Source organism: Cyclopterus lumpus, chromosome 22, assembly GCF_009769545.1.
Source record: "Cyclopterus lumpus isolate fCycLum1 chromosome 22, fCycLum1.pri, whole genome shotgun sequence".
Classification (NCBI taxonomy): domain Eukaryota; kingdom Metazoa; phylum Chordata; class Actinopteri; order Perciformes; family Cyclopteridae; genus Cyclopterus; species Cyclopterus lumpus.
The window spans coordinates 8,725,969-8,751,053 of NC_046987.1; the positions used below are offsets into that span (position 1 = coordinate 8,725,969).

The 25,085-nt window shown below is 43.7% G+C and overlaps 1 protein-coding gene across 1 annotated transcript in view; it reads left to right on the top strand.

Annotated features, from left to right (window-relative positions):
- Positions 1-25,085, top strand: part of arid1b (AT rich interactive domain 1B (SWI1-like)) — a 187,700-nt gene that overhangs the window by 124,870 nt on the left and 37,745 nt on the right. Inside the window, exon 7 of the mRNA XM_034525486.1 lies at positions 12,976-13,276. Within this exon, the coding sequence (XP_034381377.1) occupies positions 12,976-13,276 (301 nt within the window). The remainder of the gene's footprint in view (positions 1-12,975; positions 13,277-25,085) is intronic.

The window sequence follows — 25,085 nt, forward strand, 5'->3', positions numbered from 1 at the left end:
TTGGGGATTCCGAACGTTTCACAAAAAAATTAATTCAAAAAACTCCCGGATCACATCGTGCAGCAGGCTGAATTACTGACGAATTAAAAGGCTTTCTGGCTTTCTATAAGAGAGAAACTACAACCTGACATGACAGCAATCACAGCGCTGCAGCAAAAGCAGGAAAATATGGTTTGTTTTGTGCTCCTAAAAAAACAATTGTGGAAATTAATTTTTTTCAATGAGTTATTATGAAAATATTGGTAATTAGATGTGTCAACTCATTTTGCACCTTCCAAGGATTGAAATAACCTTTGTTGGAATTTGTGGATTGCCTAAATTGAGCACTGAAAATAAATACAACCAAAGCAGGTAATTGTCAGTGTGTTGCACATGTTGCAGCCGGTGGACTTGTTTCCGTGGGACTTACAGGACAGCACAAGATCAGTGGATTTGCATATGTGGTTTTGTTTTCACAAACCTCCCCTTGTCACATACTGTGCTGTAAGTAGTGTTCTGTCTTTAGTCACTGCAGCTTCCCTAGCAGAGCTGTCATGTCACATTTGTCATCTTTGATGGATGACGTCTGCGTCTAGCAAGGAAGAGTTAAAGAACCGATCCCGCGGAAGACACGGCAGAGCTGCTCAAATTCTTTTGGACGAAGCAGATTGACGTGTTTTTGTTCCTCGCACTTTATTCGCTGCCCTCTGAGGATCGGTTTTCTGTTCGGTTGCACGTTTGACGTGGCTTGCTCGAATGCGGCAGTGGAGCACTGAAGTTAATTCAAAGGGTGTATGTGTGTTCCTTCTTTTTTTTTGATCCTGACAGCTTTGTGATTTCATTCCATATCCTGAAATGTTAGATTTGCTTGTGTTGTCACTTTTCATGACATCTCTCCATGTCTCACTTTGTTACTTCTTTAAAATGTAGAATCTGGATTCTTCTGTAAATGTGTGTACAGCACATGCAGTGAAATAGCAATGGGAATGCATTTTTGAATGTGTACTATTTAACAAATCCTATATCTAAGCATATGTACTCTTTAATTGTCTGTAATTGTTAATATGCTGCTCAGTCAGTTTCACACAGTGGGATCTAATTGAAATGCGTAAATGCATTGTTCCTGACACCACCCCATGCATACGCCTTGCCTGTCATCTGCACACACAAACCTAACATTAATACAGCCCGCACACAAATGTACAGACAAAATCAACTGATGGACAGGAAGAGAAACAGAAACTCAAACATCAATTCTGACGCTGCAACATGCTGCACATGCAAAGTAATGTAGAATGCACACATAGATGAACAGAAGACTGGCTGACAGGCACACACACACACACACACACACACACACACACACACACAGCATCCCAAGGCCTCTCCACGTCTCGCTTAATCCAAGCCGTCAGTCAGTGCTCGGGGGCCTGGATGCTGCCGTCCGATTGTAATTGCAAGAACTGGAGGCAGACAAGGGAGAGCCAGGGATGTCAATAGACAGGTGGAGGGACAGAGGGATGGATTCCTCCTGCCCACCCACAAGTCCCTGCTCAGCACGCTGTGTGACTTTGTGTCAGCAGTTTGTCTTGTGCATAGCTAATGACGGCTCGATGGAGGGGTGGGCTAGAGTCTGCTGCCGCTGCTCCCCTTAAATCTCCTCTGGTCTTCAGCATTTACTGACAAATGAGATTTTGCCTGAGGTGGATGGATGGATGGCATGTGGAGCAAGGCCTCTGTCTGTTTGTTAAGAAATCTCACAAGCCATAAAGAACCCGGAGGTTTTTCTCCTCTTAACCGCCCCATTCTTCTCTCCTCCTCTCCGTAGACTCTGTCTCGCTCTTCCTGCAGCGCCGTCTGTCTTCTCATTTAAGATGAAGGCCGGAATAACTCACAGTGAATTGTTTTAATGGAGAATCAGAGGGAGTGGGAAGGAGGGAGGGGAGGAAGAGAGAGAGAGATCGGGGAGGAGGAGGGGAGGGCAAGGGCATCCAGGAACACTGAACAGCAAGAAATTGGAGGGATGGAAAAAAAAGCACAGTAGATGGAGAGGGTTTGAAATGAAAAAAGAAAAGAACTTCTCCAATTAAGGAGAAGTTGTTTTTTTTTGTTTTGTTTTGTTTCATTGGTCATGGACAGTCAGTCACACTTGCGTTTGTTGAGTGTGTGATGAATTACACCCCTCCTATCCTTCTCCACTGCCTTTGTTGTGGTGAAGCTCCAGCTGTTTGTACCTCCTACAATATTTTGCGCTGTGAATTCTCCGTGCCTGTTTACCAACCAGGGTTCTTTTGAACTGGCATAGAGAAATGGCTTTTTGAAAAGTCTCTTTGATGGTGAGCCCAATTTGTTTTCACCGCTAAAAAGTTTGTTTGAACGCTCTGAAATGTGGGCTGACGTCGACGCCGGGGCCCGTCCTGAGAGGGCTGCTGCCAAGCTGCGTGCCTCTTCCAGTGCATGTGCGTGTTTAAGCTAGCTTGTATGATTCGATTACCCTGGAATGAGTCATATTGTCTCTTTATTGTTCCATCAGCCCCGCTGTCTTTCAATTTCACTAATGATATAGTAATTACAATTTGGTCAAACAGCCACAAATGTGTGGAATAATGATGTCATATTTAAACGGAAAGATAGAGTTACAGGGACGTTTGTTTTTCTTCTACAATGACCTATTCTGCTGGAAGGTCAGAGGTCAGGGTCGGCTCCAGATGTAACTTTTGTCAGTGGATAGTAGCAAAAACGTGCACAACAATTCGTTACAAGTCGCCAATTGATGTCATAAATTATTTCACATTTTGATTAAACATGAATATTTGCACATCAATACATGTTGCAAAATAGGATGATTAACTACAAGCAGAACACAATACGCTTTTCTTTCCATGTTTACATGATGAACTTTTCAATACAACCTACCATTGGTAGTTTAGGCAGCTTAGAGTGCAGAGAACAGATTATTGGTGTCCTACTATGGTTAGAAATAGAAATGATGAAAAGGTGAATTAGTAGGTTGCTCTTTGTCCCTTGTAAACATGACAAAAGCCATATTAACTGCTGTTTTTTTACATTCATTTCTGAAGTTTAAAAAATATATATTTTCACACAAATCCCACACCTACTATGTTTCATCTGACACAGGGATCCTCTGATAGGCGCCTAGTAGTCCTTTATACAGCTTCTGGGTTGAATAATGAATGAACAGGTACTCTAGACCCATTTCATTTCAGATGTTTTAGTAGAAATAACAGAGGGGATTATGCATCCTCCAGCTGAAAGCTAGATTCACAGTCAGCCGTTAATTCTACGCTTAAGATACACAGATCACAACCAGATATCTCTCAGAATTCCACCAATCACATTATCGATCAGCGGCGGGGGCTGATGGATTACCGAGGCGGCCGCACTGACAGGCCAATGGGGAAGAGTTTTGCATCGCCCCGATCAAACCAGACTCCCCCCACTCGCCTCCCCACCCTTCTTTTGATCAGAGTCATTTTGACAGTGATGCATAAGTCTCTGCAGCACAGGGCTGGCTGGCTGGCAGGAAATGCCACAGATCCTCCGAGAGTAGAGGGATGGGGGATTAAACAGAAAAAGACACACCCTTCAAAAAAAAGGAGTAAAAAGGAAATCAATGTTTTCTCCCTCTGCGGACCACGAGAGCTGTTTAAGGATTCTTCCACTCTTGTGTTTTCTGTAGTCTTTTCTTTTCAAAAGAAGCTTTTTTTGTCTGTCTTTAAACTCGTTTAAACGTGTTTTGTCTCAGGTACGCTGGTCTGCCCCTCACCTGCAAAAGACTGAAGTCCTATGTGGAGGTTGAATTGAAACAAATCATCACTATCGTCCCCTGTGCCATCCTTGGCTCACTCCCCCTGCCCTCCTTCCAAGATATAACTTCCTTTTTTTATTTCTTGCCACTTCTATCAAGGAGAAGTGAATGGCACGTTTCATCTCTCCAAAACGACAGTGGGCCTGAAACACCACAGATGCAGCGCTGGCTAACATTGAACTGGATTGGGTAGAATAAATACAAAGGCAAGAGGGAAAAGAAAGCAGCTGGGGAAACACAAAAGGATGGAGCTGCAGATGGGAACTAACCTTCCCTGGGTTTCTCTGATGTTCCTTTACACACACACACACACACACACACACACACACACACACACACACACACACACACACACACACACACACCTCCACCGCACCCATTACTGTCAACCCCTTTCTTTCTCTTTCTTTCTCAAGTCATCCTTTTTATTGTCGTGTTCAGAGGACAGAACCAAAGCATCTGAGGAAGGGGAGGTTACAGGGTATTAAAGGAAATGTTGTTTCACAAAAATGGTCATTCCCCTTTCAGCAGGAAATACAGAGGCTATGCAGCTAATGCACTTCAAAGCTGCCCAGAAAACCTCCCATGAAACAACTTTGATTGTCTGCATCTATAGGGGACAAGCAGGGGATTTTCCCACTGGTGTCTCGCAGTTTTTCCCACATTGTTCTTGGCTGCTGTGTTTTCTTTCTAAGTTAAAGGAATAATATTAAATGAATAGCATGAAAAACATTGCACAATCATGTTTGCTGAGAGGAAATCTAGAATTTTGAAAGGAACTTTGAGCATTGCTTTGCATGTGAATAATTCATTCCTACATTTACTAAATAAATCTGAGAAATGTGCCATATCCACAGACTGCACCAATTCACCAATTGCTGGCATGAAAAATGTATTATTGACATTGGTGATCTTGAACCCTTGCATCTCGCTTACAAAGCAGCGACACTGAAGAGGATGTCATTATTCATGTTTTTTAAATGGTGAGTAATTAACATTTGATAACATTTGAGGATGAATGGCTTCCTGGAATAAAACCTGTCATTCCTGTATCAGTTTTCATGCCATTAAAAGTCCTGTACTGACCCATTTTGATGGAAGATATTGCATATAAATAATGTGCTGGAGGCAAATAGACTGAGGAAGCCGCTACGTGCAAATTATCGAGGAGAAGGGGCAGCGGAGAGGAGAGCGTGCATTACACGAACCAGAGAGAAGTTAAACTGGTTGTTTGGACTTGTTAGTTTGAAGTGAAGAGGCTGCAGTCGGGTGGACTGTCTCCCTGACACACACATACGCACACATACATCCAACCCCACATGCAACCTCTCCCCCCTCACTCCTCCAATGGCCCTGTCGGTGTGCCAGGGCGGGTGATTACCGACGCTCTCCCCCAATTATGGGCTGATTATTCCGCCGCGCTCTAATTGACTGGGGAGATATGCAAATGGCTGTCATTTGGGATGATAAAGGATGCGGGTGCTGGATGCCCCCTGCATTATTTAGCCTCGGCTGTACGCAGCGTGAAGGATGTGGCGTGCGCTTTAATTGCTGAGGAGAGAGAGGTTAAGCTGAACGAGCAGCTGAATTAGAAATGAGGAATTTGGGCCCTTTATTTATTTCTTTATTTTGCTCCTTTCCTTCCATCTCTCTCTTTCTCACACACATATATATCTGCATGCACACTCTCTAACACTCTATGCCATGCGGGGGGGGGGGGAGGAGTGGATGGCAGGATGTCATGCTAGAATGCCATAAATAAAAACATTAGTGGTACCAATACGTGCAGAACATATAGGGTGATGGTGTGTGTGTGTGTTGCTGTAATTGGAGGTGGTGAGTGGTGGGCATGTGCATTAAAAACTAAAGTGTGAAGAACCTTTGTGGACTAATGAAAAAAAAGGTTTCAACAGCACAAACAATAAGCAGGCTCAGCCTGTCTCCTCTGCCTCTGTAAAGCTGCAGTTTGAAATGAAAGCAAATTTAAATACACACTTCGAGGCGGAATACCAATGACCTAACTCCACCGTGTGAAAGGTCCAACTCGTGGGCGGGTGGAGATTGAGTGTGTGGCATCTTCGACTTCAATACCTGGGCACACAAAAAGGGTCGACCTCCATCTTTATTTAGCCACTTAAATGAGGTTGTTGGTTTTTGAGACACTTTGCCGTCATTGTTGTTGATGCAAAAGACAGTGGGTGGGGGGCATTAAGTGAATAAGGCCCACTGGCTAAGTAGTCCTCGCTGCCACAGCTTGGCATATTATCAGGGGGAATCGGAGAGAAACTCAACACTAACCCCTCCGGTTTAGAGACAGCAGTGCCAGATTTGGGCGTCTTTAACAGCTTAGGGGTAATAGGGCCTCAAATGTCCCTTTCAATGTGGCCCGCCCCATATCTTCACATTATGAGAGGCTTAAGAGCCAGGGCAGTTATCACTCAGTGAGCCCCCTATCTTACAACAAGCAATAATCAGTCACTATTATGACCAGATTTAATGAATCTTTTGGAATCCTCAGTCAGGTGTCCACACAACAGTTCGACCCTCACGCCGAGCTCCAGGAGGGCTCTGAGTTTTTCCTGCTCAATGTGCTGGGGCTGTACAAAAAAAAGAGAGAGCTTTCTTTTCCCCTTATCGAGATGTCGCGGTATTATCAGGAGATTGTCTGGGCTTTGTGAAGTGTGCATAAGCAGAAATGAAAAGAAAAGCACAATGGCTTTTCAGTGCTGCTGTGGCTTTCCTCTGCGCAACTTTGGGAAGCCTTGAGCAGTTTGTTGTTAGGTTGCTTTTGTTCCAGGGAACATAAACAGAGACGGAGCAAAGAGACTTCAACAATTTAGCTAAATAGTGAAAAATGTTTTTCAAATCACAAAATAGTTCTTCTGTAATCACAAACCGCTGTTTGTTCAAACCAGCATTTTTCTCACTAATACAGTGAGAAACACTGTATTAGTGAACACTGTCGACATGCAATTATTTCTCTGCGCAGTATAAAGCAACTTTTAATTTTTATGCTTACACTGTGTCTACACAGGAGGTGCAGCGTGTATTAGCAGAGCAGCAGCAGATACTCCGTGAAAAGTAGCACCACAAGTGTGAGGGGTTTGATTGCTGCTCAGACCCCCTTCAGTAAAAGTGTGTACTCCTAAAGCACTGTGGAGGCTTATGTGTGCTTCACACTAAAGATTGGCTAGATGTGTTAAAGTAGTCAAGGTTTGAACTTCTATCTCAAACTCAAACCATCACACATGCCATCTCTTTTGGCACGTACAAGTGCAACACTATGCATGCCTTCAAGGAGAGACTATCTAAAAGTACCACTACCGTGCACTGCACTGCTGCCACGATGTTACAGCTCTGTGTTGGTTCTTCTCACCTGTGGCTGTCTTAACTTGACTTAAGTGAGAGACAATTGGAAACTTTAATCACTCGAGATAGGAACATTCATCATCCAAGCTCGTGGCACAACAAAGATGTGCATGGATTGGCATGCTAGCATAATTGAGTGCCTGCTGGGTGCTATGCCTGAGGCCCACATGGGTTTTTTGGCGAGCCTGAGGCATGCCAAACATCTCCCCTTGCTTTGCAAAGAGTGCCCTTGCCTGTACTTGGAGTCTCTCTGAGTGAAATCCTCAGTGAGGGGAGGAGGCACAAGGCAAAGACCCTCAGGAGGTGGCAGAGACTCTGCTCTAGAACTCTTATCTCCACACACACAAGCTCATACATATACATATCCCGGTTTGCACACAAACACTCACATTATCTAGCAAAGACATTCCCCGTCAAGGCATGTTCGCACATTCCTACATAGAATTATTAAAGCGGCACTGTGCCCTGGCAAGCACATTTTGATGAGCATTTTATAGTGTAGCTCTTAAATCGTCATAATTCCTATCAATTCTCATCATCATCATCATCATCATCACCAATGATCATCATCATTCCAGCCTTGGCAGACATTCCAGCTGATTGACATCAAAAAAAGAAATTATGGTGGAGATGTTGTGTTAAATCTCCCCCTCTAAGTCTCCCTCTCCTTCTCAGTTCTCTTCTTCTCTCTGTACTTAATAGCACTTAGTGAAGGGAATTACAGTTGGTGCTCGACATGGGGCATCGCATTAAAACCCTCTTTCACACGTACACAATCGCAGCAGTCCATTTGGATTCATTTGCATGGCATTTCATTTGGATTTCGCCTCAATCGACGGTTTGGGGAGAGGATAAAAAAACATCTTTGTGTAATAGCATTTCCTCTTAGTCTCCAGTGCGTCATAAAGACAGAAAACACAGCGGCCGGAGCCGATAAATGAGTGCAGTGCTGCCATGAGCAGACCTGTCCCTCAGGCCTACAAACGATAGCTGTTTGAGTTAATTACAGTTTACATCATCATATTTACCCAGAGAAGTGAAACAGAGATTAAAACTCCCCCCTAAGCCCACTGAGCTATTATTTCTGTCTATACTGTACCACCGTGAAGTGGAGTATAATCGTCGCTATGTGTACCATTATGATAGATTTAACTCTTGACCTGTGAAAACACAGTTCCTATATGGATACATATACACATCGGGAAAAACATCAATGCTTTGTGAAAGTGTACATAAAAAAGTAGCTTTAAAACAGAGGTTCACATTTTGTTCAAGTCTGACTTGAAACAATGCTGACCTGCATATACGTCAACATTGAAAGAGGTTTTGGTTGTAATGATTCCTCCTCTACATACATACTGTGAGGAGCCGCTTTCCTAATGCAATTACAATGGAAGAGATGGGGAATAAAAACCACGGTCCTCATTCTGTTTAAATACAAATTGTTAAATTCAGCTGAAGCTAATATGAGGCTGCTGCTGTTTCCCCTCACAGTGTTTCCTGGCTGAGTTGTAGTAGAGGGAAAGTGACACAAAGAGGAGGTTTTGTGCGAAAAAGACAAAAAAACACAGGCTTAAGGAGTCACATTTAGAAGCCTTTACAGCAACCAATAACTCTTGTTATGTTCATTTAGGAACAGATATAAACATCCATCCATCCATTTTCAATACCGCTTATCCTCATTAGGGTCGCGGGGGCGCTGGAGCCTATCCCAGCTGACATAGGGCGAAGGCAGGGGACACCCTGGACAGGCCGCCAGTAGATATAAACATATCCTTTAAAATAAACCATGCCCATATATTTGTATTCATACAGCAGATGTATTACATAGATTCTTGAGACAGCTGGCCACCACCTACAATATCTAATTGATATGTGTATTCATAGATCAGTAACCTTAAACTCTTGTTTTTATTTTGGTCACTCTCAAATGATAATAAAATATATGATCTTTTATCTCTATAGCCATGCAGATATTGTGGTTTTTAGATAACTGACTGTGAATTCTGCAGCCAGACATTTCCTCTGTGGTGCCCACGACACGCAAAAGGACATTTTAAAAATTTAACAGCAACATGAAATGGGAATAGTCCACATGAAAACTGTTGACAGCTGTTCTGTGCTCCTATCCAGAGTAATAGGAACACTGTTTGAAAGGTGTTGCTTTTTTAATTTTTCAGTTCTATGAGCATAACAAACACATTTCACTTACCTCCATCACAGGCAGACGTCACAGAGACAGATGTGTCATGACTTAGACGAATGAAACCAACCAAGTTTCCTTAGCACATTTTTTGTTATTTTACAGTTTTTTTCCATTTCCCATGCACACTGTAATGCTACTACCAATTATGTTTGTACTGTAATGCTACTACCAGTTTGTTGTGTCAGAGATAGTTCTCAGCTGACATTTGTTAACTGGTAATCAAATAAATTAAACCTATCAATCATATTTGTAGGTGATAATTGGTGTCGACTTTAAAATCTGTATTATAAAGTCTGTCTTTTGGTTTTGGAAGAAGGTTGTTTTTGAGTGATACCGCCCACGGTGCCCAGTTGCTCTGTCAGGTTATAGTTAGCTGGTTAGTCGTCTGGTGCAGAGCCCTCAGCCATACTGTCCCTTTGACTGGAGCGGACAGAAAAATAGATACTCAATGTGAGAGAGAGAGAGAGACTGTGTGAGAAAGAAAGAGAGAGTTAAGTAGCTACTTTCTCCAGTCGCTCTCCTTTCCTTTACCCTACAGGAAGCTGCGGCCATTGGCTCCTCCCTGTCTAGACAGAGAACTACTTTCTCACACACACACACTCTCTCACACACATGCGTGGTGCCTTCTACCTTTGCAACTTTGATTAATTCCCAGTGTGCGCGGTGAGAGGAGTCAACATCGGTACCTTGTTCAGGGGGAAAGGGCCCACAGTCTCCTGGATGTGACAGCTCCGTGCTTCTCACTGATGCCTTTTACCATGCTGGGGTGTGTGTGGGTCTGTGAGAGTGAGAGTAGGTCAGTAGTATGAGTGAGGGACGAGATGGGGTGTGTGTGTGTGTGTGTGTGTGTGTGTGTGTGTGTGTGTGTCTGTGTGTGTGTGTGTCTGTGTGTATGTCCCCTCGGCTGCGTCAGTGCTCAAGCATGACTCGCTGTGACAGCCCAGCAGCATGTGTGCCTGTCACACACACACACACACACACACACAGAGACACAAACAGAGGCCCACTAAACGAGAGAGTGCAGGCAGGAGCCAACACCAGCAAGGTGAAGGGTCACGAGCGACTGCCTCCCCACCGTAGTGTGAAATGTGTAGATGGCCGTCTCGGCCCATTATGTGCGTATATGCGACTGTATGTGTGTCTGTCTTGAGGCGGGCGGGGGGCATCTCAAAGTAACTGGTTATTATCACCTCAATATTTTTCTTATTATGACAATTACATGCTCGAGGAGCGAATTAAGTGATACAGGACGCCAAGCGGGAGTGGTTGACAGCTATTTGGAGACTCAATGCACAGAGCAATTTGCAGCCCGGAGCCAAACAAATTGGATTTGGGCCACTTTGGATTGGGGCCCCAGATTGTTGGGCCTTTGGATCCCCCGACCGCATGCCTGCCTGCCTGGCTGGTTAGCTGGCTGGCTGGCTGGCTGGCTTCGATTCTTTACACATGACTATGTAGCAGACTGTTAGCCAGGTACCACAATACTCCATGGCCCTTGACAGGGATTAAGTGTACATGTGGGGGTGGGAGGTGTTTGTGTTGATAAATGCTTCATACTGTAGGTGTGTTGAGAAATAACTTTCTTACGGTAGAAGGTTTCAGTAACCATAAGTTATAACTGTTGGTTTATTGAGTATTTCAAATTGATATTTGTAAAGTCCACGGGTGGTACACCTTTCCACCCGTTCATGTTACGTCAGTGCTGCTACTTTTTTGGTCTTGGGCCACACAGCTGTGCTCAAGTGTGTGTATAATCCAAATGAGCCTAACAGCCTCTAAACAAATTACTGGTACACATTTTCCCACCCCTAAACTGCCACTGGAAAAGCTGGCAGCAACACCCAATTAGGTGAAATGCAATTACTCCCATCCATTCACACAATTAGCCTGTGGGTTAACAACCTAGCTGTACATTGGGCTAGCTCTTGGTGTTTTGGAAAAGCCATCACCATGGTTACACCGGCTCTCATGGTAACCCTGCTGTGTCAAATGGCATGCACCAGGGGCAGCAGGTCGGTTGCATAAAAAAAAACCTATTGGTTCAGCCAGCGCATTACATCACCCAGCTCATAATACCAGGTGACTTGATTGGCTGAGACAGGGAGTTGGGCCCACGGGTGAGAAAGAGAGAAGAAGGGAAAGCGGAACGCAAGATCCCTACGTCGAGCGAGGGAAGATAACACCAGGCGACAGACTGGCAGGCTGGCAGAGCGGGTGGGCACTCACAGCGGCATGATGGAAAACAAAGGCTTTGTGTGTCACTGCCGAGATCGCATTAACCAAAACAAGCAGCCGTGGACCGACGGCCACACCGACTTGGTTGTCTGTTCCATAGACTAAGCCATGCATGGATAGAGAGACATGGGGGACGCCTGTCTCACTTTTCATATGAAATAACATGGTGCTAGGGAAATGAGAAAAGGCACAGTTTTTGCCACTGTCGACTTTGAATTGAATGTGTGACAGAGCTGAATAAATTCAAAACCAATGCCATATTTGTAGTCACAGCCAATGCATTCAAGACATGCAGGGTTTGCAAAAAGGGACTTGCATTCTTGTCTCGCCTGGGTATGCATGTTCATGTAAACAAATGTGACAGCGGTGTGTATTACTGTAAGTGTATAGCTGGGTTATTTGGATTTTGTGACCAATATAAGCTATTGGCGACACAGACACACACACACACACATAAATATATACACATATCATTCTGTGGTGACAGCAATGGTTGCACAGGACTCAGGTGGGACAGGGTCAACAGGCCTGATGGAGCAGGTAGGATCAGCTGGCATGCACCCGCTTCTCGCCCCCTTCCTTCCCAAGTGGGCACCAGCCAGAGACTGGGGTCACTTACAGGTGACTTCCCCCATATTCAGCTACAGCTGGGGCACCGACGCTAGTCTGTGAATGTGCGTGTGTGTGTGTGTGTGTGTGTGTCCAGATGTGTGTGATATGTAGTTCAGGTGCAGCAATCACATTGCATCACATCAAATATGGTCTTCTCTTTACCTCTTCTACTGTCTCTTGTCTAACTACTTCTCGTGCTCCACACAATAATATATATATATATACATTGCACTATACAGTATGCAGTATTCAGTCAGCAGTATTGGAGGGGATTCCCTGGTTTCAGGAGGGAAAAGTACCTACTTAGCACACACAAACACAGTTCTGCACTCACCACAGGGAATGAAAACTGTAATATGTAATATCACCCTTTGTTTGAATGAAAGCCCATTATAATTCATTTTAACCACAGCAGCTGGTGTACAGTAGTGTCTTCCTATGTGGGTAATGTTCTTGTTCCACTGCCATATTAACCACTGTCACCCTGACTGCAGAGACTTTAAACATGTAATGCCGTATGCAAGGCTTTTACAGAATATACTATCTGGTCTTTCAAACAAACAATCATATTTCAACTATGCTGAAATAGTTGAAATATTACAGATTCATCATGATTATATTTACCAGGTAAATGTGTCTTTGCTTGAGTTCACGTTTAAATTGGCCACCTGCTGCATGTCACTTCTCATCAAATGCTTGGGTGAGCTTCAGAAACACTCACTGTAAGTCCTTTCTTCTGTTCCAGGATCTGTCCGGTTCGATTGATGACCTCCCCACTGGGACGGAGGCCGGTCTGGGCTCAGCCGTCAGCGTCGGTGGCTCCTCCAGCAGCAGCAGCAGTAGCCAGGGGGAGCAGGGAGGGGCCAGCAACCAGGGACAGTCCCCCTTCTCGCCTCACGCCTCCCCCCACCTACCCAGCCAGAGGAGCGGGCCCTCTCCCTCCCCTGTGGGCTCACCCGCAGGCTCCACTCAGTCCCAGCAGTCGCGATCAGGCTCTGGACCCATCTCTCCTGCCAGCGGACCCTCAGCCAACACCACTGCACCAGGTCAGGTTTCCATTAATGCACATGCGTCTTGATAATACGATTTTTATCTCGATGGAAGGTGCAAGTTCTAGCATGATAACTGTATTAGTTGAATCACCACAAACAAACACAACTATAACTGACAATAATTGCCGTAGGAACCAGTCAAACCACTGCATTTTACATCCTGTACCACTGTGTGAGGTTCCCTGGGAACTTTGCAAAATTGCTTTCCAGCTTAAAGGGAAATTGTTTTGTGCCACCAAACAAGCTGCTGTTCGAAAGCAAATGAGAAAACTATCACAAACATTCCCCAGCCAGGGACGTCAAATGAGGTGCATTGCCTTTGACAGATGATGAAGAAATAGCTGCTGTGAGATCACTGATTGGTGTGTGTGTGGCCAGAGGTTTTACTTTACAGTCCTGTGTGACTCAGTTTTTGATGTGCTCTTTGAAAATGGAGCTGCGGTTCAGCAGGAATATTAGTAAACCGGTTGCTGCCTAAACATACCACAGTTATCACACCTATAGTTCTGCTTGACCTTTCCATATATTCCATTATTTAAAGACCTCAGCCGGATTTCATTGGTTTTAAAAATGTGCATTTAAAGAGGATTTTAAAAAGGTAATGTAGAAAACTGACCCTGATACAGAATAGGTTTACACGCTTCCACAAATAAAAACATGCCAACATGTAAATGTAGTGCGGTTGTAAGGATAAAGCTTTCACACCCTTCTCTAACCAAACGGCAAATAAATCAGACCAGTCATAGGAAGGAACCTGTGTTTCTTTGCCTTAATCAGTCTGGATTTCATATGATTACCAGTCATAATATTGTCAATGTAAATCTATACACGAGGGGCGAATTTAAAAAGCGATTGCGCAGCTTTTGCTAAACTTGCACAAATAGGACAAAAGGAAACCGTGTAATTTTCAAAGCACCCGCAAAAGGTGAAATGCACCCCTAACTGCGCTGCCAAGCAAATAGAGTCTCGGGGCTCTGGTGTTATTTGCACATATTAGATTTAAGTAATATGCATATATTTGGTGCAAAATGGAGCCCTTTCTATGCAAATGACCCTCATTTCAAAAATAGTAAAATTCACAAAGATCAGTGCTAATGGCCACACGCAGTTACAGGGAAATTATTTGCGTCTTCAGAGAGTTGGTGGTAACTGAAGCACATTTATACTGACGGACTGGAATATTAAATCCCAAATACGGTTTCTCTCGTTTAAACAGCCTGAAGTTTTGAGGCCTCTGCACCTCGTCGGTCAGAACCTCGAGCTCACAGTCTCAACATTTCCTTTTTCTTTATTCAATCTCTGCCATTGTTCTGCCTCCTGTGTTCTTGGCATAAAAACAACGTTCATACTTTGCCACATGGATATTTGCACTGCAGCTGCAAAACGTGATGGCTGTGTTTGTGCTGTAATATTATTGGTGCAATATCTTTTGTGAATCAGACCTTGAGACACGCCAGATAGCAGTTGCAAGTGATGCCCGGTTCTTGGTGGTATCAGCGGCCGTAATCCATTCCTTGTGAATTCGCCCATGAGACTTTGCTTGAGTGGTAGCTGAATAGGGGATGACCTCTTCTTAGAGCAGTCCAGATGACGCATAAAGGTGACAACATCCTGGTTTAATAGCATCTCTTTTCTCTCATCTCCAACTCACCGTATAAACCATCCCGATCAATTTTCATTCTGACAGTTTGGACAGAAGATGAAGCTGAGTGCACAAAGAAGCAGAAGACAAAATAATATCAATCCAGCATGTCTAGACTTTTTATATTTATATATATCTGGTCCATTTAAAATCCTAATTCAGACCGCTGAAGAATATTACAGTTTAGTGCAGAGCACTTCATGACTCATTCATTTTCCTCTCACAGTTTTTGTCCTTGCATAGTTTTCGACTTTTTAAGTCCTCAATCACGGTGTTATACGAACACATCCCTACATGGCAGTGGAATTTTGATAAAGCCCATCTCCCCTGTGGATCGCACAAGTATTTCCAACATTTATGTCCTCACACCTCTGAGTGTTAATGAATTGAGACTGACTGGTAGTGGAGGACTTCCCATCTGATTTGTTTCCTTATCTAAGATATGGCAGGCCAAACAAGACACCAACAGGATTACCAGACAATGCACGGTGTGTCTGTCTGTCTCCTGAGGCCACAGCAGAGCGCATAACCATTTAGATAAACATTGAGCATTATAAGCGAGTGTGGATTTTATTTGCTTCAGACAGGCGGGTGTGTGTCTGCGTGTGCGTGTGTTTGTGTGTGCGTGTGTGTGTGTGTGTGTGTACACGCTGTTCTGGCCTGGCCTCCCCGTCATCGCAGCACCTCTCTGCCAACTGCGTGGCCAACCGGCGCATCAGCATGTCTCAGACCTGTCAGTCACTCTGACAAGGCGGGGCAAAATGTCTTGAGTGAGCTCCTGATGCCAGCTCCTCCTCCTCCCCTCCTCGAAGCCGCTTACCAGAGTGATTGACGCTAATGAAAAACTAGGACACTGGTTTCTAGGCACTCGTGCCAAGAATCATGACGAGAATCCGGAATGAGGCGGCAAGGACGGGAAGCGAAACCGATCGCTGGGACATGATTAATAAGAAAATATTTAAAAATATTCCCCATGCCAAATAAATGGTGATAAAGCGTGGAGCTGTAAGTAACATCTGGCATGTTTTAGCGGCTGTACTACAATCAGTTTGAATTAGATCAAGGAGCAGCCCGCCTAAGAGAGATACAGGAGAACTAATGTGGTTAGCACACATCTGATTACGAACGCTCCACTTTCTAACACTTCATCACAAGTTAGGACACTTTGGTTAATGTTGTTGTTTTAGTTTGGTACAAGTCAGTGAGGAGAGGAGGGGGCAGGAGTGTGTGTGTGTGTTGTTTTCTGAGGTTTGTATCTTCCGCACTTCCACTTCTTTACTTCGTTAGTTCTGCAGACATAAAAAATAAACACGTTGTTTATTGTTTCTGACAATTGTTTGAACGACAGTGTCTTCGAAATAAACAAAATAAGACACACTTTAATTAGCTAATTAATTAGTGGGAAATACTTACGCCTGTTTTTATTTGCAATAGTTTGAACTCCAGCCAAGAAAAAGTCAAAACAGCACTATTTCTTGTGGCTGTTTCATTACGACTACTTTCACTGGAGAAATTTATTTCAGTTTCAGTTCAATAATTCGTTCTGCACCTCCACTGCAGTCAAAATCTGTTGTTTGTGATCTGTCTTTTTCTTTTTTCTTTTTTTCTCCTGTTAAACACCATTATAGATGTACTGTAAATGCCACCATGTGATGGTCATATTGTGTTGTGTTGTATTGGCAAATATACACATAAATACAAACTCTTGTAGTTACTAAATTCTTATTGTGTCATAATGTGTATTTTTCCTTTAAATACAAACAAAAAATGTGTGTTTGAGTGTGTGTCCACCTGCAGACTTTGCATGCATGTAAACCATATTAAATTATGCAAAAAAGTGTTGAGGTAAAAGGTGTATTAAGAAATGACTAAGTAAAACAAAATGTCATCCCAAGCTTTTTATAACCAGTAATTTTGTATAAAACTGTGCGTTTATATGTGTTTGTGTGTCAGTCTGTCACTGGTCAGCCTCACTCGGTGAACTGATGCGACATGTCACACGGCTGAGCACTCGGGACACACAACACCCTTGACAGCGGTCGGAGGAGAGCAATTTCATCATGTCATCCTTTCACCTGCCTGTCAAACACACACAAATAAGTAACACCAGAGGCATACATAGCAGCCAGTCGGCAACCTGCGGCCAATGTGGAAATGCCTCAAACTTACATTCTTTCTAATGGCCATCAGGGGGCGACTCCTTCGGTTGCAAAGAGAAGACAGATTGTATAGAAGTCTATGAGAAAATGACTATTTCTTCTTGATTTATTACCTAAAGTAAAGTAAAGATTGTAAGCATGCGTTCATGGTCTCAATCAATCAATCAATTCTTCAACACAGCATGATTTTCATCCAGTTTAGAGTAAAATAGACTATAAAGCAAGATATGCTTTTGGGGTGGCGTCTACCTTGTGATTGACAGGTTGCTGCCATGGCGTTGTCCGGTCTGGATGTTGGCATAAACATCTATAAATGCTTGCTTGGGCGAGTGACAGTGTTGTTTGTTTGTGTGTGTGTGTGTGTGTGTGTGTGTGTGTGTGTGTGTGTGTGTGTGTGTGAGAAAGAGACAGATATAGAGAGAGAGAGGAAGGAGACAGATTGCCAGCCTATCATACACCATACACTTGCACAAATCTATCTTGTCGGAGCTCCACGGCACACCTGTAATTCCCTCGTCTCTTCACTTTTCGTCTTCTTTCTCCCTTCTCTCGCTCTCTCGCTCTCTCTCGTTCTCTCTTTCTCTTTTTTTCTCTTTCTCTCCCTCTCTCCATGAAGCAAATCCAATACACTGTAACATTATCCGGGCCTCGTCTTGCTATTTGGATTCTCTCCCAGAGCCAAAAATGCACACACAGGGCCAAATTGATTTTCCTGTTGCGCTAGATTTGTGACAGTCGAGCAGAAATCACATGGCTCAACCGCCAACCTCCCCCTCCTCTTCCTCCACCTCGTATGCACACACACAAAAACAGACTGTCAAACACGCACACATACACCACCCTCCTCCCAGTGCCTCTGAAGCAATTCAGAGCGTCCTCAGAATATGTTTCCCCTTCCGTGAGACATTGGGGACGATGCGAGCAGACATTCGTCTTTCTTCCAGATGGATGTGGGGCTGAATGGGACAGCCGTTGTCGGAGCTTCCATCACTGAGTGGTTGGGGGGAGAGGCAAAGTCATCCAGTCAAAGTGCAAAACAACAGATCCTGGAAAAGTTCAGCCTTCAGTCCCAGATTTGCTGATTTGTATGTTTGGCTTTACAAAACTCAAAAAAAAATTCTGCACACTTCGAGACATAGATAACGAAGCGTTTGCTGTTTAGTTTTTTTTTTTGTGTACATGAGCTCATTCGACAAGTTGTCTTCAGGACGTTACTTCCTGTCAGCCTTTGTATGGCGAGAAGAATCCATATCCATTATGTGACTAAACCTGCAAATCATGATGCGATCAGCTTAGATCCCTGCTGCTGATAGGATTGAGCTGGCTCTGCTGCGCGAGGTCAAATTCCACATTTAATTTCAGTTTCAACAAAATATGCTCTGAGAAAATACACTGAGCTAATCTTAAAGTAGCAAAAGTACTCCATAAAGTGCAGTGTGCTTGAGATCGTGTCACTACAAAGGCCATTCATTGCCCCTGCGTGCTCTCTATAGAAGCTTGCATTTGTGTGCTAAATGGACTGCGATGTAATAGCTCAGGGCAACTCCTCCCTGGCAATTAACGTCTACTAAAAGTGCTTGTTTTTTCCCTCTGGCAGACATAGATTGTTATTATAAGTGTCCGACAACATAAAGGAAAGGACCCTATAGAGAAATAAAACGGTTTTCTTTAGCTCTCTGTTTTTGTGTCATCTGACTTGTTGCCGGAAGACAACAGCGGAAACGTGAGTGAGAGTTGGAGAGTGCCACGGGACACCGGCGTTGTCAGAGTTTGTTGTGTTAGGAGAACAGAAAGCGCAGCTGAGGGTTTATCTCAAAGTTTTTTATGTCAAGGCTGATTTCGACAATGTGGATCTCTCAGAGCGAGTCACACATTAAGCAAACGGTAAAGGAAATGATTTTACTTTTCTTCCATAGTGTTGTCAGACTTGTAATAACAATCAGAGCTTGTTAGTGGGCAAAACGTTCAGTGGATTACGTTACAGCCCGTTTAGCAGCCACATTGGTCTGTGTGTGTGTGCCTGTGTTTATACATTTGTGTCATTTGTGAGGACCACACAGCACAAGGCTACCACATTGTGCAGCTCCTACTTGACACAGAGAACATCCACACTCCGCTCTGTAGAAAATCTCCCTCTTCTATTTTTCTCCCTTCTTTGTCTCTCTCTCCACCAAGGTCCTCCGAGGTCCAGTTAACGGTGCCTGCCCACCCTCACTCCTTCCCCGCTCCTCTCCGCCTCTCCCCCCACCCCTCCAAGTTTTTATTTTCTTCTAAAGAGGTGATTGGAGCTCGCGGGCGAGTGCTCGGGAGAGTTTAATCTGTATATCTGCGTTCGCTTCAAGTGCTTCCAGGGCCGAGAAAAGGACAGAGAGGTCAGGGCGAGTGGAGGAGGGAGAGGGGAAGGAGAGATAGATAGAGGGTGGGAGACAGAGTGGGTGAGAAGGCCAGGCTTGTCCAGTTTGTTAGCTTAAGGGTCCTTCCCAATGAATCTCTTCAATGAATCTCCTCCAACCCGTTTACATCTGCTCTTGTCCTTTACATTGTCCCCCAGCGTAGCCTGTGGTTTTAGGCATTTTGTTTTTCATTTCAGAAAATATATTTCTGTCTCTAATTGTGGTAATAAGAACCACGGTTAAAAAAAGTAATTTTCCAATGATGCTGTGTTTTTTTTTCCCACGCTGAAATCAAAGGTCAAACACAGATGCCTGCAAGGAACCAGAAGAATGACCTCAGATCAGGATTGCATGCATAAATATGGTCTTTAAAAAAAATAGATTTCAAAATGGTCAGTAAACGACTTCCCCGACAGGGAAGAAAGACAAATTTACAGGCTACAAAAGAAGCCGCAGGCATGTTCAACTAAAACTTATATTTTTCCTCTGTTTGTGGTGGAAGTTATCATCAGAAAGTGGTGGAAGAGGGTAGGGGTGTTGAGTTTTTATGCAAGCGTGGTGTGTGTGGAGCGAGTTTTCCAGTCACACCACTCCCTAAGAGGCTGCGTGGTGGGAACACCGCCTCTGGCTGTCCCTGTCCCCCTCTTGTTCTCTCATTATTTTTATCGCGTTCGCTTTCGCTTATGTTCCCTCTTGTGTCTCATGTTCCCTCGTCCCCACCCTTTCCTCCCCATCTCTGTTTGTCTCTGCTGCTTTCTTCGCTCAGAGCGTTGCCGTGGTACAGGCCTCCCACCGAGGAACAAGGCGGAATTTTCCATCCCTCTTATTTCCCTTACATCTCTCCTCCAGCTCTCTTTCTCCACTTGCTTTTTTTCCTTCTTCATCCCCATCTACACATCAACCCCAACTCTTTCCCACATTCCCACATATATCCCTCCTCCTCCTTCTCGTGATGGCTGCTCGTGTTTGGAGTGAAACAGCAAAATGCCATCCCCGCAGACATTATATTCACAAAGCACACCGTCCGCCAAAACCTGGGGAAAGAATATGGTGCGGCATGCTGCGTTAGCCATTTAGAGAAATCCCACTCTAACTCTGTCCGACTGGAAAACCTTAACAGGAGCACAGTGCGCAATTATCTTCCCTCTCCAACACTTATTTTCTTGCTTTCTCTCACTCCATCGCTCTCTCTCCCCCGCATCCGGCTCGCTGTTTTTTAGCTTAAGCTGCAAGTTTTGCTTTACATACAGTTGCTACTCAGCATTGGAAGTAATGAGAATCTTGGGGGAGCGTTTGTTTTGTGAGCCACCGCAGGCCTGCGCTCGTCCCCTACAGGAAAAGTTAACTGGCATTAGCCCCCGGCTTGGAGAGGCATTGACTCGCACCCATTGAGATCTAAACCACCATTATTGGAGCCTGCTGTTTATCTGCCGGTTTCCCCTAAAGACACGGCAAGAAGGGGATAGTGTGTGCGTGTGTGTGTGTGTGTGTGTGTGTGTGTGTGTGTGTGTGCCTTATTTCAGCCTACGGGTTGTATTAAGAGATGGTGCTGAAGCAGCCCTTTCACTGTACTCTACACCAGTCAATTAGTGCTCACCAGCGTTTCTTCACTTTAGCAAAACAGGCCCCTGCTGCTCCAGGGGCCATTTTTGTGAGAAACAGTTGGAGAGAGTGTGTGTGTGTGTGTGTGTGTGTGTGTGTGTGTGTGTGTGTGTGTGTGTGTGTGTGTGTGTGTGTGTACATGTAGGCAAGCAGAGGCATCTTGGTGTACATTTGTCTGCACACACTTGCAAGCATGTACACACATGTATGCCAATGCACACCAGCACCCTCCTTTCATCAGCAATTAATAAAAAGCTTTTGATTGACCCTCTGGTTGACTTTTCTTTATTTGCATTACTCATACACACACACACACACACACACAGACATGCAACGCAGTAGCTCCTCCGCTTAATATTACCAGGGCCCTGAAACAAAACAGAAATATGGCCACAAATACTCTCCCTCGGCTTTGAACTTCCCCGGCATTTGCGTTTGAAACCCTGATGAAAAAAAGCTTCAAAGACCACACTCCCTCTCTTCAAAGGAGAGTCAGGGTTGCCTCAACAGTCCTCGCGGAAGAGAAATTTAAAATGTGTATTGGGTTTTTAGCGAGGAGCATTATCTCCAAAAACTCCCATTACTTTTGGCCCCGCTGCCTTGTATCATGAGCGAAGAGTAGAAAATGGATCTGCTTGCTAAGTGCCTTTTTTACAAAGAGGAAATTACAGTTGTTTGACTTTTCAGCACAATTGCAAATGAGCATTTTCGTTCTAGATATCTTCCTGTTTGCTCTTGTCCTTTAAAGCAGCAGGCGCCGTCTCTCTAAAACTACATCAACACGATCAGAACATCAGGTCTGTTTGTCTCTAAAGCCTCGGCCTCTGCTAGCTCAGCGTTTGAAGACCTGCCCTCAAGAATTACAGATTGTAAGGTTACTTACGTCCTTTCTGGATAAAATCATCTAGTTAATATAGTTAAATTATAATTAATTAAAAGTAAAATAACCTTGCTTATGCACCGCTTCTCCCATTAAAACTACATGTGAGTTATCATGTTCATTTGCATGCATTTTTGTATGTTTATATGAGTGCTCAGCTGGGCGCTTGTGGAGGTGTAAATTGCCCGTGTTGAAGATGCAGGCCGAGGGACAGCAATGTATTGCCATGCCACTGATGGCCACATGTGTTAATTATGTTATAGAGCACCTACGGGAACACAAGGGACACACACAAAGAGATCTAAACATACATATTTAAACACTTGAAAGTTCAAACAATATACAAGAATGATTATTATTATTTATTATTATTATTTATTATTATTTTACTCTTAAAAGCCCTCAAACCTACAATAAATATACAAACACTGAAACAGATCTAAATACATAAAGTCATATTTAATCACTGAAAGGTCCTCAGAAATGTAAAAGAAAAACACTATTTCACATTTTTCATTTACAAGTAGTGCGTAGTTTAAGGCAGCAAAGCAAATATTAACTCACACACAGTAGAAGATGACCTCGATGGTGGAAGCATTTAGTTGTTTTACATTTTCATTCATAGCAAGCAAAGATGGCCTTTTTTCTCTGGACAAGGAAAGATATACAGTCAGCTCCGGTTGACATTTAGCTCCCCTCGCTCGCTCTCTCATCAGCACGTGGAGAAGAACTGTACGTCAAAGATTCCACGTATGAATTATTAATGGAACGGTTTAAACATGCCAGGGCTCGCTGTTTGTTCTATTTGGACGTAATTATTTAATGGCACCTTGTTAAAAATGATAGTAAGAAGAGGAGAGGAGAGGAGGAAGGCACGATAGGAAAGGAAGAGGAGACAATGTGGGAAGAAGCTCTGTTTGGACAGTAATTGGTAGTGAAATAATTACAAAGTGCTCCAAGCTTTACTCGTTCATTGCAGAGACAGAGGGAAGGAGGGGTGAGGCCTTGTCAGACTCCACTATACTTCCACTCCTCTCTCAGCTCTTCTTCAATGTCCCCTTTTTCAACAAGGATCTTTTGTTTCTTGTCGTTCTCCGTTTTCCCTCTTCGTCCTCTCTCTCTTCTCTCTCACTCTCACTCTCACATGCACGGACGCAAACTTGTATGTCTTTGCATTAATCTTGTCTCTGGGGACAATTTACATGGGTTTGTGGAGAGAGTATTGGAGCATGGAGGGCACTGTTCCCTATTTGTACCTTCAATGTCTCTCTCTCTCTCTCTCTCTCTCTCTCTCTCTCACACACACACACACACGCATACAGCACAAGCTGCTGCCACCAGCACTCTGCCATCCAGACAAACAGAGTCTGACAACATAGCCGGTGCCTGGCATGCATCTCTGCACACACACAAACACACACAAACACACAAGGGCTAGCTTTTATCGCGGGGTCGACATCCATTGTTTAAGGGTTCAGTAAACTCCTGCTAGCAGACTTCATCCTCACCATTCACCCATCTAAACTTGTGCTGCAGCTAATTCTGTGCCTCTGGCAACAAGTGGCCATGACCCTCTACAAGAAAGAGGCTTCAGGCCCCTCCAGTCAGACACATAAACACAAACTACATAAACAGGACAACAAAGTGTTCACAAACACAGCTGCATACATATTAGTGGTGGAAAGTAGGACCTTTAATAGAGTACTTTAGGGTATAGTTTGAGATACTTGTACTTTATACATCTAGTGCGCTACATGTATGTACTTTTGATTTAATTAGTTAATTTGTGGACAGCTTCAGTAGAAGATCTTGCAGATTTACATTTACATTAAAAAAACATATGATAAGCTTAACGTTACACAGATTAAACTCCAACACGACTATAAAGTAGATTAAACTTGCTCCCACTTGACCAACTAAATGTTGCATCTGTGTTAAAAGAACAATGTGTCACATTTAGGTGGGTTTATTGGCAGATATTGAATATAATATTCATAACTATGTTTTAATCAGTGTATAATCACCCGAAACTAAATATTTTATATTTTTCCTAAACTTAGAAAAACTTAGGCTGAGCTGCTCCAACTTCACGTGCAAAAAACAATACTTCGTCAGTACATCTGTGAACATGTAAAACGACAGTGAAACATAATTCAGTCGGCCACCGCCGCTATGTTTACACAAGGACAGCATGAACGCTCCGGCAGCTTAATACATTATTAATAATAATCCCAAAACACATATGTATTATAATAAACATTCTGAATTGGGCCATTTTGCATAATGAGTACTTTTACTGAAGTAAAGGAGCGCTCCTTTCACCACCGGCACAAGCACACATAGACGCACCTATCAGGGTTTCTTCAACGTTTGCTCTCTGATGTTTCCCCTTCCCTCCACCGCACGGTGACAGACTAATCAAATCTATTTGTGTGTGTGTGTGGTGTGTGCGTGTGTGTGTGTGTGTGTGTGTGTGTGCGTGTGTGTGTGTGTGTGTGTGCGTGTGTGTGTGTGTGTGCGTGTGTGAGAGAGAGAATATTTCAACACATATCGTGTGTGCCTTTGTGCTCTTGTGTGTTTCCTTGTGTGTTTATTTACACTTGTTTGTCCAATTACTTTTACATCTGTGTGTGTATGTGTGTGTTAGTGTGTAGGCAGCCTGGTGCATGGAAATGTTGTTTATGCAGTTTTATGCAAAGCCATTATGTTGACTTAATTGGGTTTGTTTATGTGGAGTGTGTGCCACCTCCAGTCATGTTTTACTGCTACCCTGGACAGACACATCACACACACACACACACACACACACACACACACACACACACGCACACACACACACTTCTTGAAATAGCTCACGTTCTACTGCGTGATTGAATAATACAAAGTGTTTTCTTTATAATAAGGGATTTCTATTCACTGTGAGTTTGAAGGACACTGTAGCGGAAACATTTTGGTAATACTTCACTCTAGCAGTACTTCAAAATATGTCATCATGAGTAAAAGATTACTTTTGGCACATAGTCCTATTTCAATAGAAGTCAAATCCTATAGCGTAAATATGGAGTGACCATCATCACTGAACATGCACATTTGAATTATATCACTGTTTTGTGTATGTTAGGGTATG